Source organism: Nymphalis io, chromosome 21 (assembly GCF_905147045.1).
Source record: "Nymphalis io chromosome 21, ilAglIoxx1.1, whole genome shotgun sequence".
Classification (NCBI taxonomy): domain Eukaryota; kingdom Metazoa; phylum Arthropoda; class Insecta; order Lepidoptera; family Nymphalidae; genus Nymphalis; species Nymphalis io.
This window is the reverse complement of record NC_065908.1, coordinates 7,084,125-7,101,839: the sequence shown is the minus strand read 5'-3', so window position 1 is coordinate 7,101,839 and position 17,715 is coordinate 7,084,125. Positions and strand designations below refer to the sequence as shown.

General features: G+C 32.3%; 1 protein-coding gene across 2 annotated transcripts in view; it reads left to right on the top strand.

Moving 5' to 3' along the window:
• LOC126776742 (uncharacterized) overlaps positions 1 to 14,003 on the top strand; it is a 39,230-nt gene extending 25,227 nt beyond the window's left edge. For both annotated transcript variants that reach the window (XM_050499464.1, XM_050499463.1), the window contains exons 2-9: positions 6,146 to 8,062; positions 8,151 to 8,432; positions 8,514 to 8,817; positions 9,895 to 10,182; positions 10,537 to 10,708; positions 11,681 to 11,886; positions 12,008 to 12,195; positions 12,523 to 14,003. In XM_050499464.1, coding sequence (XP_050355421.1) covers positions 6,147 to 8,062; positions 8,151 to 8,432; positions 8,514 to 8,817; positions 9,895 to 10,182; positions 10,537 to 10,708; positions 11,681 to 11,886; positions 12,008 to 12,195; positions 12,523 to 12,790 — 3,624 coding nt within the window. In that variant the 5' untranslated portion in view covers position 6,146 and the 3' untranslated portion in view covers positions 12,791 to 14,003. The remainder of the gene's footprint in view (positions 1 to 6,145; positions 8,063 to 8,150; positions 8,433 to 8,513; positions 8,818 to 9,894; positions 10,183 to 10,536; positions 10,709 to 11,680; positions 11,887 to 12,007; positions 12,196 to 12,522) is intronic.
• Positions 14,004 to 17,715: the final 3,712 nt, after the last annotated feature.

Sequence of the window (17,715 nt, the reverse complement as noted above, 5' to 3'; positions counted from 1 at the left end):
AATTGTTAATACGAATAAATAAATAAAAAACTCGTACTAGAGACATTAAGTATTATAATTATAATACACTGTTATTAATAATTTAGTTGTAAAAATAACTATGCCCTAATCGGAACAGGTCCATTTTGTCAACATTAAAGTCAATTAGGTACTTAATATATAAAAAAAGTCCTGAAAATATAAATAAATGAAAACAAATGTTTATTTTATGCCAGTTCGAAATTTAATTTCCAATAGTTCACACAAAATAAGGACATGTGGTAAGGGCGCGTGCGGTACAGCCAAGCGTGGCGTATGGCAGACGAGCAGATGACACGCGACCGTTAAACCAGCTGCAAGAATGGACGCCTTTTACGACTTATGCTATTTTTTACACCATTTCGCGTTTCTCGATAAACGTGAATAATAGTTTTAACCTTGTCATAGTTATTTAAGTCAGGTGTGCATACCAAGCCTTATACGGCTTTTATACATAATGCGAAGATGACTACAAGTTTATAAATTGTTTTAATTAAGAAAATGGTACACGCGTTTTATATAGCAATCAAAATTCAAATGACTTAAAGTAGTTTTTAACAATAATCACTGGCAGTGACCTCGTCAAGGTCGATTCACTACATTGTCTATCAAAAGAGTATTTTTATGTAATGTTTAAATCAAAACAATTGTAAAAATATAATGTATATAATTGTAATAAATGCATACAAAAAATAAAACTAAGATTATTAAAAACGGTTTGTATTTGTTGCGATCTTAGACACTAAAAATTAAAAAAAAAATGTCAGTTTTTGAAAAACGCCGTATATGTTTGTATTACAAAATATATTACAAAAGTTTATTCCTTACAAATGCAACGTACTGGTCACGGACGCATCTCTAGTGGAGCGCGATAAATGTGCCATCTCTTTAATTTGGTCATGCTTTCGCTTCACGATCATTACTATTTATGACGTATGTTTGCTCTGATTCTTGATTCAATTACAATAAAAAAGTTGAATCATAATTTAACTTGGACCTACTTTTCACATAATTAATACATAATATATTAATTTGTTAATATCAATATAATTACTCAATAAATATTGTTATAACATTCGCAACGTCAAATTATATAATGATACAAGTCATTATAGTAAATACAATAAAAATACAAGCTATGTGTTGAATTAATACATAATTAGAGACGACTTTTGAACACATCTACTTCGATTATGACTTAGAAATCACTTTACGGGATGAAAAACATCAATCAATGTAATATCTATCATTATTAATAGATTCATTAAAATCCATCCTGCGTTTTGCACAGACTATATATAGGAAAATAAGTTATTAAACTATATTGATTGCTTGCTCAGTTCTCGTGGCTAGTTGCGTGGGGTTATATAGTCCATAGCCTTTAATGTTCTATATAACGGAAAAATACTTTTTTAAATCGGTATGAGATTATTCTTCAAAGAGACAAACCCTTCAGCTTTAAAATATTAGTACACATAAGTATAGATGTCATGAATCACAATATTTTTTTTTTATAAAATCACAACGCTAACAGATAATATCGCGCATATTATTTTAATAAAGTTGATTTAGTTTTTTTTTTATTATTTTAATCTTGGAGAGGTGATTTTAATTTAAATAAGTAATACAAACAAAAATAATCTTTTAAAATTCAATGACAAACGTTCATTGACAACTCATATTTTTTAATGAGGTTAGTTATTTAATTTAGATTATTTTTTTATTAATTTAATCTTGGAGTAGCAATTTTAATTTTAAGAAACAAAAATCGTCTTTTAAATTCAATGTCAAACATTCATTGTTAGCATTGAAGCGTATCTAAATGTACCAGGGAGACAGAAAGCGGAGGAAGTATACAAGGGCCTATCGAGGTAAGGTCAAAGACTTTTGATATGATAAAATTCCTTGTAACTTTTTAAATTACTTGCTTGTGTTTTATCGTAACCTAGTACGGAACATTATTTTAAATATATGAAAAATACTACATTGCCCAAACACATATTTTTGCCAAAAATATGTTATACTAACGTTTTACCCGCGGCTTCGATCGTGTAAATAATTCAGAATTGTTTAATACCAATTTACATAGCTATTCCTTCAAAAATTAAGGATTTTAATACAAGATCTTTGTCACTCCCTTAGAGGTTAATTTTCGTAAATCCTTTCTTAATGCTAACCTGCAGTGTTAAAGGAACCCGGATGCAAGGACTGTGCGTGAATACGAATCAGACAGTTATTGTTTTTATTTTATATTTATTTTCTTTATTTCGTTTCAACCAACAAAATATGGCTTATATATTGTATATACCATATCGAATGATAAAAAAAAAACAAAAACTAATAAGACAATACCGATCAAAATATATTTATTTTAACTAGGCTCTTGAAAACCATTTTCAATAATCATTTTGTACGAATAATCACTATAATGAAACGTTCACTTAATTACCTTTTGATATCTGATTAAATTAAAATTATTTAATAAAAAATTAACTTAATATATGTCACCTGGTTTTTTAATAACTAATATAAAAGAATATTGTTATAAATGTACAAACAAATTTAATCATTACGACCGAATTGAAAAAAGTTCAGTTCTTGAATCAAAATAATGTTAAGATTATTTTACATATTATTAAAATATCCGTAACAGCCTGTGAATGTCCCCCTGCTGGGCTAAAGGCCTCCTCTCCATTTTTTGAGGTGAAGGTTTGAAGCTTATTCCACCACGCTGCTCCAGTGCGTGTTGGTGGAATACACATGTAGTAGAATTTCAGTGAAATTAGACACATGCAGGTTTCCTCACAATGTTTTCCTTTACCGTAAAGCACGAAATTAATTATAATCACAAATTAAGCACATGAAAATCCAGTGGTGGTTGCCCGGGTTTGAACCCACGATCATCGGTTAAGATTCACGCGTTCTTACCACTGGGCCATCTCGGCTATATATATTATTAAAATATACTTATGTTTTATTATTATTTGAGTAAACTTTTAGAAGCCGTCTATGAACGTATAACGAACTTGTTCTATCGGTTATCCCGCATCCCCTATGTAACTATTCCACAGGCGTATACGTGACATCACGGATAAATTTTTATTTAATACTGGTTTTTAATAAAGATATTTAAAAAAAATATAACTGTTCTCTGACTTAAACATCGATGGCAAAGTATTAATAAAACCAAAAGAGAAGTAACAACTTGGCGTGCTTTGCAATCCTTACTGGGTACCATTTATCTACTGCCAATCAGCGATACTTTGTATTGCAATGTCCGGAACATTTGAAGAGTGAGTGAGTTAATAATCAGCACAAGGGCATAAAATTTTATCTTTAGTTCCCATGGTTTTCGTCTCATATACGGTGTAGGAAATTTTTATATTTCTTACAGTGCCAATGTTTATGGGCTAGACTGATCATTGATCTTCACCAGGTAGCTCTTAGGCATCCACTTTCCTAGCTTAAATAAATAAGAAATATATAAATGTGTTGTTCACTAAAATAATAATAAATACCAACACATCGATGACAACTAACACGCAGCAATCAAAACAAACAAATATATTATAGTGACATAATAATATATTAATGTCTTCCTGAGCGATTTCGGTCTATTTGACCATTCTCAACGAATATCTGCTCTCTCATAATAGGATGGGACAGCAATCAAACACGATTGGAGCGTGTTTAGGTGCAGGACTAACATTACCAAATGTGCTTTCCGAGGTACGGGAATGTTGACAATATCAAGTTTCAATCAGCGAGCTGCTATTGAGTATTCTCGAAAAACCCTGTTTTGTTGACCCGATCTTTTCTAACTCAGGTCCGCGAGATTTACTTCCTTATGAGCTAGCCACTAGCAAGTTAGTTATCATAATATAATGAGTAGAAGAAATCTTACGAAAAAGTAAATTTCGCAAGACTTCCAGGCATTTTAGAACCATAACATTCCTTATGGAACTTGTTTACTCCATATGAAGTGCAACAAAACTCGATTTCAACAATTAACATCAGCAAATTATGACGAAATAATCCAGCTATGAGCGCTAATTATTAAAAATATTTCTCAGTAATTAGAGGTCGTTAGTGTGTACGCGCCACCATTAGTACTAAACTGATAGTTTGCGCAACTTAGGTCACTTGCAATGCGTAATACAGCCTCATCATCATTAAATATATGTTTATATATTATACGAGTCGCCCTGAGCTTTGAGAGTAAATATTAAAAATATATTTTTACCTTAAAGTATCTATAACGAAATCTATTTTGAAGGCCATTTTATAGTCCAGTCATTACGTCCGAAAAAATGGGATATAAATGTATGTAATAAAAACATCAGTAAGCATTCTCAACTCACATGCCTTTTAAAATGTATGGATTCTATACTATAGAATAAATAAACTATTGAGGTTAAATAGATTTCAGATAATTTTGCTAATGGCACTTACGAACTATTTTAAATAAAACCGTTTAAAATGATACTAGTCGGTTTTTGGAAGAGACACGCACGAGTCAAGACGAGCACGAGATGAATTGCTCGGATTTGAATCTGGGATTGTTGATTAGTGTTATAGCCGTTGTGGCATTTGGGCTGTTGGCATATAAATAAATTAAATTCCGCAGCAATTTTCTTATTGCTAAAGTATTGTTTTCATGAACATTTCTTGATAACGAAATTATCGAGCAATTAAATCGACATAAGGTCAAAATATAACGAGTTTTAGTTTTGAAATTTTCTTAATAAATTAATTGGCGTAAAATAGCAATTACTTTTATTATATTACAACGATTTCATTGTTTTATTCCATTGAAAAGAAGTTATGTGTGTAATTTTCCAAGCAAATCACATTCATGTACATAACATGTAAATCTAATAACTACCTAATTTATAACATACGTATATTATTTGTTAAAAAGTGTTGTTGTTGTTAACCTTAATATGTTTTTTTCATTGAACATTAAATATGTATATGAAGAATTGACATTAATTATTAAGGTGTTTAAGAAAGTAGCCAACATAGGCTAGCTTACTTTATTGCAAATTTCATCAAAATCGGTTCAAAGGTTTAGCCGCAAAAACAGAACAGTAAAAACGACAGACAGACTTTCTGAGAAGAAACGAGAAAAGCTTCTTATTTATTTTTATTATATGCATTACGTTACTTACCTTATATAATAAAAATAGTAGTAATCCATTATATACCATAAAATAACATTCATCATCTGTTATGTAAAGACAGACATAGAATTTGAAAGATTGAATAATCAATATATATTATTCAATTTATAATATAGAAACTTTATTTATAAAGGTAATCTTTTCAAAAAAAAAAGAAGAATTTTAAAATCATGTGTATTTTTAATATTTGCCACCACCGTTGGCAAATTCGATTGCCTAGATGACGTTAAGCCTTTTGTACCATACAATTGTTTGTGGTCAATGAAGTTTAAATAAAGAATAAACATTGCGTACGTGTCTGCTACTGGCTGGTAGTACTTGATTCAAATTCACTATCATTACAAATAAGTAAAACTTTGTTATTGTGATTCATATCTTGACTCAGACAAACCGCAAGCTAGCCTTATTTAAACTAGCAAAATTGATTTGCAACGATCGATTGTGAATTCTAACACGAGTACATAAAGTAACATGTAGCTTAAAGTTATACTAACCACTGGACTGCTTGAACGTCTTACTAAACAAATACGCGAAGTCCCAGTTGCTACGTCAAAGGCATACGAGGGGTGCCGAAATCAATGCTCAGTGTTGGAACTTCGAATAATGCACTCATACAATGGAATCTGCAACGGTTTTAAACATCTGCTCAAAGCGTGTTTTCAAATGTTGCATTATGAGTATGTTAATAATAATTATTTGTCGTCTAACAATTTAACCCATCGATGTAGATTGTTGCTGTGAAATGTATCATGCATTAAATATATGGTTAAAGTTTGATCATAAGGAAAGAGCCGACACGCATCACGCGTCGTGCATTCTCGGCCGATACCTGGCTATAATGGACTAAGAAATTACGTCATTTGATGTTTGAACCGATCATTACACCCGTCACCTTCAATTTTCCCACGAGTCATTTACCTAACTCTTTGTTTTTTTTTTCACAGGATGTCAAATTTTCAACGAACAAGAAGCAAAGTTTGGTGGGGTGACGCATCGCCAAATATTGGCAGTCCAGTGGCGCAACCCGAGTGGAACCAAAACAATCGGAGAGACGATCAAGAATGGGAGCCTCAGCTTCCTCATTGGATAGCTAATCAACCCGAACAAAGGAACAATAGCCACGATAATTTAGCGCGAGCGAATAATGTGCCAAACCAATGGCCTCTTCGACACGGCAGTCCAGGCAGCCATAAGAGCCAAGATTCAGGGTTCTCTGACTCTGACAGCTCTCCACCGACATCTCAGTATTATTCCTCACCTGAAAGTAGTGATAAAAACAAATCATCAATCAGTAATGACTCGAATAATAATGAAAATATAACTGTTAAGCAAGTCAACGACTTTACTAACTCATTAAATAATAAAGACGTTGTTGATAGTTCAAATGCGTCTGGAATTGCTAGTGGCGCTACTCCAACACCTAAGCCTAGATTGAGAAGTAGTAGTGTAATTCAAACTCCATACGATTTACAAAAATATTGCGAAATTCATAAAGATGAAGAACATATGGAATTATTAAAAGATAAAGATGATAACAAAATAGAAACTAAATATCCAGCTCAGAGAAATATTAATGACGATAAACAAAATATCGATAAAGTTACAAAAACTTATGAGAACAATTTTGGTTCAAATTCCACAAAAAATGTTAAAAGCATTATGTCAAAAAATAACGCTCAAAACATTACCATAAATAATAACGAGAATACTCCAAATTCGAGTGCAATACAAGTCGATACCAAAGATATATCTGTAAAAAATTTAAATATTTTAAGTCCTTCTAAAAAATATCCAGTTAAGAAATGTGCACCGGGCCCTGATACTGATACTAAAACAATAAAATTAGCAAAAGTAAAAGATTTAGAAACGAACAAAAATAAATCCGATGACAGTATCGAATATATAAAACTATGTCATGATAATGAAATCGCAGTCAATAATCAACCAAGAGTTCGTACACCAATAACAAACGTATCGTATGTTCCAACAGAAAGAATATCTGCAGCAAGAACTGAATTTAAACGTAGCACGTCAAATGAGGAAAATATTCCTATTTCCACTACTCCTAAATTTCAAAGAAATAGACTAAATCAGTCGCTTAATTTTGAAGGACAGAGATTAGATCAACAAATATTAGATATCCAAGATGGTTATCGTTCACTAGGATACATAGATGAAGATAATTTATCTGAACAAAAAACTGTTTATCCGAAAGAACAAATGCACAAACCAACTAAAGCCTTATTAGGAAAAAATATAATGGATAGTCTTCACTTGAAACCTTCAAAAAAAGTTGGCCCTAAAGCGAAACATCGCACTAAAGGGGAGAAAATCAAAGAGCCATTCAAATTATTTTCATCGAAAAAGGAAAAACCGGGCGTTGTTGACAGTAAAGCTGGTGGAATTTTAAATGGAAGTCGAGTGCCATCACTAGGTTTACCTCGGACATGCGAACAAAGTTCATGGGTTATTGTTGGATATCCCGAACAACATGAAATGTTAATACCAAATTATAATGAAAGACTTGTTTCAACAGAAAATAACTCAAATTTAAAAGAAAAACATAAAATTTCGGCAAGTAATGATAACGCTAAAAATGGTAGGCTAACGCCACCACCGCAGTTTCAAGACAAGCAAAAGATTCCATACGACACAGGCTCGAAATCTGATAAAGATTTAACACACGATTCTAAAAGAGAGAAATTAAAATTTGAAGACATGAACTTCATGGACGTTCAGTTAGACTTAGCATGTACATCGACACCAAAAATGCTCGCACCTCATGAGTTTATGAACGGCGTAAAGAACGCCAACAAGAAAACTCCTCGAAGAGTAAATCTTTTAGAGAATTTCAACAGCGGGTAAGTTGCTATCATTGTCAATATAACTTTAGTATTTTATTAAAAAAAGTGCATTCAAAAATGCATTCTAATCATTATTATTTTTAAGGTTAATTTTAAACAACCGCAACGAGATTTTGTACAGAGAGAGAAGCATAGATCAGACAACATTAGAACGGTTGTGTGAAAGAAAACCGGAACCGGTTCAGTATTGGCTATGTGATTTGGTTGGTTCCTGTGAGAACGAATGTATGACGACACTACAAAGTAAACCTCTCGGTGCTGAGATGAAAGCTCTTGTATCAGCCAATTCAGCCACGATTACCGGCAATATAAAAAAGGTGCAGACACACGGGCAGATCATAGTACACCAATATAGTGATGTGATAAGGTAGATATTATTATTGAGAATACTTTTTTTTTTCACCAAAAAGTTTTTAAGCCAGAATATAAAACAATTTCTTTTTTTCAGACAAATTGAATCACAACATACTACCGAAGAGCAAATATGTCTTCTAGTAGCGAATATTAATGAATTCGTACTAGCTCACAGCATCACGTTGAACACAAAACCTCCCGGAGAAACACCAGAAAGATGGGACAAAATCAAAATCTCCCTTCAAATTTACCTCCAAAAACTAATAGATATCGGAGAAGATGTGAAAATCGAACTAAATGAAAGTAAACCCGAATGGAATTTAATTCAGAAACATTTGGATACGTTGATCGAAATATTTCTAGAAACAACCAAAGCTGTTTTAGTTCAGCAAATGAAGGTTCGTATCATATTAATTCTTCAAACCAATGTTTCACGTTTTTTTCCATTGTCGATGAATACCAGATTTCACAATTTTATACTTAAAATCATTTAACAGTTATATCTGGGCTATTAAATGAGAAAGTTAAAATAAGTATTTCCAGAATGTTCATAAAAACAAAAAAATACTACCACATAAGTCACTAATTGGCGATACAATCAAAATGTAATAGTTTTAATTGAAATCTAATACGGCTAACGACTAGTGAATGCATCGTTGGAATAAATATCAGAGATATAATCTCACAATTTACATAAACAAGTGGATATTAAATATCGTCGGAATGCAATATTCGATAGAGTATAGTGTTATAGTCAATTCTACGTTCTGTAATCCCGATTACATGTTTTATGCTCGGTGAATTCCGAAACTGGAAAACATCGTGTTGCGTTTGCTATTTACTTCCTTGTTAACACTTTATAAGTAAAAAAGCTTTTTTTTTCTTTTACGTCGTGTACATTTATCCGGATTAGGCAAGTGTATATGACCATACATACTCATACATTTCTCGAATAATAAATATGAAAATTGTGGGAATTTGTATGCTATCCTAAACCGTACCGTAACCGTAACAGCCTGTGAATGTCCCACTGCTGGGCTAAAGGCCTCCTCACCTCTATTTGAGGAGAAGGTTTGGAGCTTATTCCACCACGCTGCTCCAATGCGGGTTGGTGGAATAGACATGTGGCAGAATTTCAGTGAAATTAGACACATGCAGGTTTCCTCACGATGTTTTCCTTCACCGTAAAGCACGAGATGAATTATAATCGCAAATTAAGCACATGAAAATTCAGTGGTGCTTGCCCGGGTTTGAACCCACGATCATCGGTTAGGATTCCCGCGTTCTTACCACTGGGCCATCTCGGCTTTTGCTATATAGTATACTATATATATATGCTATCCTAAAACCACCTCATATTTATTTTTAATTGAAATACACTTACAACTTACGTTAGTATCACTTAACGAAACGAAACATTCCTTTCTAAATCTATTATCTAAGTGCTCTATATCTAGAACTATATTTTTTTTTAGACGTTAGTGTCAATTATTGAAGAACCACCATCGGACATGATTTTAAAGAGCACGCTAACGTCTATTGGTCATTTAGCGATGCTCACGGGGAATACGGAAAATTCATTACACGAAAAGTGTGCTAAGATAATGAAGAGTGTTACTGAGCTACCGTTCGTGGATTGTGGAGTGCCCAGGGCACTATTAACGGCCATTATTGAGACCAAGAAGAGCTCAATAAAGGCGCTGTCTTTGAGAGCACTCGCAACGGTCTGCATCACCGGAGACGCGGTCAAGCAGTTTGAGGAGGTGCATTATTTAATTGTATTGTGTTCTCGATTCCGCATACCAACATTTACTGTCTAATGTTATTAGAAATTTTAATTGAGCGAACAAATTAATCACGAATCAAATCATAAATCATTTCACGATTTACTTCAAAGTATTTATTTTTAAATAAAATTTACGTAACATTGCATGAGTTTAAATTCTGCTATACGTTAATTTATTGAATGTAATTATAATTTTATATAAATATATATATTTTAAAAAAGTTTCTTTATTTATATCCTGTAGTGCACTAAACATATCCATTTGCAATATAAAGAACAATAATTATATTTTTTCTTGTCATCAAGTACCTTTACTTATTATTTTTTTCAGGGTGGTGGTATAGAAATACTATCGGACATTCTCTCGGATAAATCGAACCCAGAGCCCCAGATGCGGGAAGCTATCACTGTCCTAACACAGATCACTGCCCCCTGGCTGAGAGGTCATTACGATCTGACACAATTACATCTGTTTTTGAAAAGCATCGTAGAAAATATAACAGGTAAAATAAACATAATCAATACTCAACAATCAAACATTATCTAAAACTAGTTGTTTCCGTAAAATTAATTGGCTTTATAATATAAATGTGAAATATGATGGGATGAAATATTTAATAAATACCAAATCTTATTTTCCCATACGTAATATAACATTCGGCATAAATTTTTATTACATAAATACTACGTAATATTAAAATATAAGCAAATGTTTTCACACACAATCATATTATAGTGTTTAAATGTTTGTAATAATTATGTTTATATTGCACATTAAACCATCAAATCGAATTAAAAAACCCTCGTTATTGCTTAAATATATTTTTTAATACGTTTCACGGAAAATAACATATTTAATATGTTAGTAGATAGTTTTCAAAATAAATAAATTGATTCTTCAGAAACAAATTTAAGCACATTACAATGACGAATTATATTTGTATTGATACGCGAATTTAATTTAATAATTACGCATTTAATACTGAAAATTTTAAAATATGACCATAAAGTAGAATAATATTACTTAATATTTTTATACTGTAGACCAACAAACACAAAATTGTATTTACAGAAATAAAATAAACGACATCTTGTGGTGAATAGCGATAATACGTTTTAACCGACATCTATTGTTTAATAGTGTTTACGTTTTTTTTTAAATAATGGATCTTTCTAACTTATTATGAAAACATCGCACATTTAAAAAAGTTTAAGTCAATTATTTCTCCGATAATAAAAGTCGTCGGTACTATAATTGTGTGTTTTAAGTGTGTGCGAGCGCAATAAAAATGATGATGTAATCATTTAATAATTATTATTTTAATTACACACTCAATTTTCAATTAAATAATCGCAATAAGGAACATAGATCAATAATTTTAAATTTACATTTTTTTTAACTTACACAAAGCAACTGGTTATTAAAAAATTGAAATTATTAAGATAAGTATTTTTCAAGTTTCTATTCTTCACAGATATTCTTTCTCGCACGGATTGCTGCCAACTACTGCTGCTCTGCACTGCGTGCCTCGTGAACCTCGTCAGAGAGTTGGAGTTAGAAAAAAAGGAGGACACAAACACTGACACCGATATCATCGAGGTGTTGATGCAGTACAAAACTCTCGATAGACTATTGGACGCGGTGAAACGCCGTGGACCGAATCTTTCTGTGTTCCTACAGGTCAGTAGCCGGGACGGATCATTTAAATATTTATTGTTTTAAAAATATTAATCACAACGATTAGTTTATAGGTGTATGAGACACGAGTAGTATATTTGAATTTCGAATTGGTGCGTTTCAGGAGCAAACGGCGGCGCTGCTGTCGTCGCTGTCGCGCGTGTCGCGCTGCGCGCTGTGGCTGTCGGGCGCGCGCGGCGCCGGCGCCGCGCTGTGCTGCTTCGTGCGCGTCGCGCCCGCGCTGGCTCCGCGCGCCGCCGAGTTGCGCGCGCAGCTGCGTCTGCACGCGCACGCCGCCGAGGCCATATCACGGTAACTATTCATGCTATGTCGTTTTTGAATGTATTTATATGATAAATCAATATATTCGATTCAATTTATTTGCTTCAAACTTAATGCACATGTTTAGTCACAATATTTATGATATGCCAATATTTTAACTAAAATTAACAATTTATATATAATAACTATTAAATTACAAAGCAAGAGATAATTATAGATATAATATACATATAATTATTTGTTTAAATTACACTTATAAAATTAATAAATAAATATGTTTGATATTTATTGCAGGAATTATTTAGTATTATGCTATAAATATCTTTAAATGTATTAAACTTACTATGTTTATTTCAGATTGGCAGTAGTACCAGATGTAGCAAGTCAGATAGTTCAACTCGAGGGAATTCCTCATCTTACCCGCTTGGTAAGGTTGCAGCGAACACGCCCTCACACGGACGTCAACCCAGACCAGACTCTCATACACTGTCTGAAGGCTCTCCGGACCATTTACAAGCACCACCCGGACGCCTTCACAGACCAGAAAGACGTCGATGAAATGATCAAACCTCACTTAATGGAATCTTTAATGCTATTTTCTGCTAAACAAGAGAGCTATGTGTAACAAACGTATTTAACATATTTTCATAATGTATATAAAACTTATTAATTTCGGATTTCGAAATAAATTTATTTTACATCAAATAAATTATTATAACTCTATTATTAGTAGTGGACTTCTAATCACTAGGGCGTCGAATTTATCAATGGAGGAATCTTATCACGGCACTGTATTTTTGTAGCGCCCTATGTGATTGTAATGAATTTTTACATAATTTTTTATTCATTATTTTATTACATTATAGGTTTTTAAGAACATAGGCGGACATTGTATATAGACGGCTTATTTATTAATTCGCTTGTCTATAAGATAACAATGAAACGGTAAATAATCTAAGTGATTTCACGCTGAGAACATTCCAAAGATTATTTATTTAGTAACTAACAAACAACTGAGAAATTAGATTATTTTAATCGTTTAACAATAAAATTATTAAAAGTTTTTAAACTTTAATCGCACCGTCATCTTTACCTTTTTTTATATTTAAAAAAAAAACTGACAATTGAAAAAAATTCAAGCTATATTTAATCTGTATGGTTCGAATCCTCTTGTACTGATTTAAATTTATAATACTTGTAAATAAAATGTTTAATAATTTATGTTATAGTCGCTGAGAGGCCATATTTAGGCTAGTCTTAATCTTACACGTCTGTTGTACTAAACTCCGGCCGCCGAGAGAATGCGTTCCTGTCGTCTGTCAGTTGGTCATGACTAGATGTTACAGAGTAAAAATAAACTGTAATATTTAGTGGAAAATTATAACATTTATTGTAAGTGCTAACTTTTTTTTTTCTTAAGCGGACGCAAATTTTCGCTGTAAGATTATCCACTTCGCACCATCGTCAGTGCGTCACCGACCTTGGTAACTGAGATTTAATGTCTTGTGTATCTGGAGTTACACTAGCTCACTCACATTTCAAACTGGAACGCAACCAAAGTTCGCCAAAGTTACATCGTCTATTCGATCACGGACCTGACGTTAGCTAGAAACGCATTATCTAAGCGGCCAGATATTAACGTTGTTATGATTCTAAAACGCAATATTCATAATATTGTTCCGATAAATAAATTTATATATAAAAATATCACAGCTCTCAACTCTATGTAACGTGTAATACTGTTCAAACTTTTATAACTTGTAAAAATATATTAAACAAGAACTTGATTAGTTCTGCGTATTGTTGTTTATAAAATAAAATATAATTCTCTATTATAATATTGTTGTTTTATTATGAAATTTATAAGTTATTCCTACTTTTGAGCATATACTACCATACCATACCTTCAGAAACCGTGGTTTTTGCTTATAAAATACTAGTTATTTGTAATAAGATTTTAATCAAAAATAAATCTAAGGGTATTTTCGCAGTAAAGACAAAATTAATTAAAATATAGGTAACTAAGTATATAATAATATACAGCGGAGCAGACAAGCACATGGAAATGTCCATACTGCATTAACAAACTTCCCAAATGCATTAATTCTAACACACCCTTGCGCCCTCTCTTTGGAAGCACATCATCACAACGTTCACCCTCACCAAGCAGTCTAAATGTTACAGTACGTACCCGTGTGGTTCTGTGAGTCAATCTCAAGAATCATCAATGAATGAGACTAGCATAAACCTTTCCAAAAGTGATATCACTGAAATAATAAGAAATTAGGTTACAGGTTCGTATGGGTTCGCAATGATAGGATTTTTATAAGAAAAAACGAAACATGCCCAAGTGTAGTTGTTAATAGCATAGAAATGTTAAAATCAATTACCTAAATTTGTTATTTGGCTCCCACTTGTTATTAGTTTTTAATCATAAAATTAACTTAATCTCGTTCAAATGGTTAACCTTTAATTCTATTACCAAAACGTGCGTGGTCTGCAGACGAAAACTCATAATTTCCTTCATAATATAAGTACATTTAATTACGATGTTGTTGTGCTCTCAGAAATTTGGTTCAGCAGTGATGTTTACGACTCTGAACTTTTTGATAACAGGTACGACGTATTTCGACGTGACCGCGAAACTAGTTACTATAATACACGAAAAAGAGGTGGCGGTGTCCTTATCGCGGTTTTAAAACACTTAAATTGCAAAAGGTTGCCACAATATTTGACGAGCCGGTTGGCGTGGTTGGTAGAACACTTGGCTTTCACGCCGAAGGTTGTGGGTTCGATTCCCACCCAGGACAGACATTTGTGTGCATGAACATGTCTGTTTGTCCTGAGTCTGGGTGTAATTATCTATATAAGTATGTATTTACAAAAAGAAAAGTAGTATATGTAGTATATCAGTTGTCTGGTTTCCATAGCACAAGCTTTGTACAAGCTTAATTTGGGATCAGATGGCCGTGTGTGAAAAATGTCCCCGGATATTATTATTATTATTATTAATATGAAAGTTTTTTTGAAGAGCTGTGGGTCAACATCGAGGTAAAAAACATAGCTGGTGCTGTTGAACGATTAAATATTTGCGCCGTTTATCTACCACCACTACATAACTGACATCTTTGAGCTGTTTTCCAAAAAAGCCCAACAGGTCATGGAGTCAAACAATAACACACTCATAATAGGTGACTTCAACCTAAGTAACATTACTTGGTCCATAGAAGCATACGCCCCCGCTGAATCAAACCAGTCTGAAGCAAGTTCAGCTTTGTGCGATTTTATCTCCCTTAATGATCTCAACCAGCATAATAACATAATAAATAGTAAAGGTATAATTCTAGACTTAATACTAAGTAATATGCCAATAATTAAACCAATTCGGTGCTTATCGCCATTGATATTTGAGGACTCCTTACATCCCTCGTTAGAATTTTGTGTATCTTTTAAAGCTACCCGTTTTCTCCATACTAAAGCCCTTTATAAACTTAATTTCTATAAAGCTGACTATACAGAATTCAACAAACTTATCAATTCATTTAATTGGGAATTTGAACTCAAAAATTGTCAAGACGTCAATCAGATGTTAACTAGATTTTATGAATTATTAAAAGAAATAATAAGGACAAGTATACTAATAACAAAGAAATATAATACAAAATGTCCTCCCTGGTACTCCAAAAACCTAATACAGCTTCTTAAAGAAAAATATAAATTTCACCAAAAGAGTAAAAAATTCAACAATCCTTCGGACTGACTTCATTTCGAAAAACTACGCGACGATTGCCACAAACTATTGATAGATTGTTATAACTCCTACGTTCAAAATATTGAAAATGCTACTCACGTCAATTCCACAGTTTTTTGGTCTTTCATTAAAAATAAAAGAAGAAGCAATAGTACTTATCCCGATCGAATGTATCTTAACAAAAATATAGCGACTACTGGCACAGAAATATGTGATCTATTTGCCAAAAGCATCGCACAGGCATATACAAAATCTGATATTAATGGTGGTTCGGTCGTCGCCACAAAAATTGATTATAAAGTTAGCATATTCAATGTTCATAAAATATTAAAAAAACTAGACAAAAAGCGCTGGCTGTGATCAAATTCCACCGATCTTTTTAAAAAGATGCGCAAGTGTCTTAACTTTTCCTATAACCACTATTTTTAATCGTTCACTTAAGGATGGAATTTTCCCAGATGCATGGAAAAAATCTTTAGTAGTTCCAATTTATAAAATTGGAGATAAACAATTAATTTCCAATTATAGACCAATATCTCTCTTTCCTACGTTAGCCAAAATTTTTGAAAACTAGTCACTGAAAGATTATCTTGGAATTTAAAACACTAAATCACTGCCCACCAGCACGGATTTGTTAAATCACGGTCAACTACAACAAATCTTCTTTACTTCACTTCCGAACTGTCTAAATCCATCGATAAACGCACTCCTGTTGATGTAATATATACCGATTTTAGTAAAGCTTTTGACAAAGTAGACCACTACATTTTGTTAAATAAATTGGCACAAGCTGACATCGGCGGTTCACTCCTACATTGGTTTAAGTCATATCTAGTTAAAAGAACTTTTGAAGTAGTAATCAGTGACTACAATTCTAAAACCTTCTCAGCGCCTTTAGGTATACCACAAGGTCGACAGCTTGGCCCGATCCTTTTCAATGTTATTATTAACGACGTAACTAAATGTTTTTCTTCTTCTAAATATTTCTTATACGCAGATGACCTAAAATAATGAAGCCCTTCTATAACAATACAGATGTAACTGATATACAGGAAGATATAAATAAATTTACCAACTGGTGTAGTATAAATAAAATGTCACTCAATATCAAAAAGTGTCACTACGTCCAGTTCTCTCGAAATGAAACACTTAAACCAAACAAATATTTCATAGATTCTATCCAGATTGAACAATTAAATGACGCACGCGATCTTGAAATTATACTAGACTCTAAACTAAGATATGATGTGCATATCTTGAATAGTGTTTTAAAAGGATTTAAATTGTTAGGATTTGTCTTAGGAGTCTTAGTTTAATTACTTATATTAATTGTTTACCTTTTTTATAGTTCCTATGTTTTATTGACATAATTTTATATTACATGTAACATTTATTTTATATATTTTTTTTTTAATTTCTGTTTAGTCATTATTTATGTGCTTGCTGTGGTCTAATTTAATTAAAGGAGCACACATATTTTAAAATATTATTTCACGATATAATGTACTCGTAAGTGTGTATCCTTTGTTGGAGTTCCTTAATTAATAAATAAATATTAAAATAGAACAAAGGTAATAAATAATACTTAGTTTATTCCGCGCCAGTTTATCCATCTAGTGACAGATGGCGCTGTCTAGGTTATAATAAAATCATATTACAGGCACAACTGCTTTTTTTAATTTGTTGTTTATAAAAAAATCAGTAGATCATACAGATTTATTTATTTATTGGAAGTTTGCTAGCGGATGTTACATAAATAATATCTTAATAAATTATGTACTAAAACTGAAAACATTATA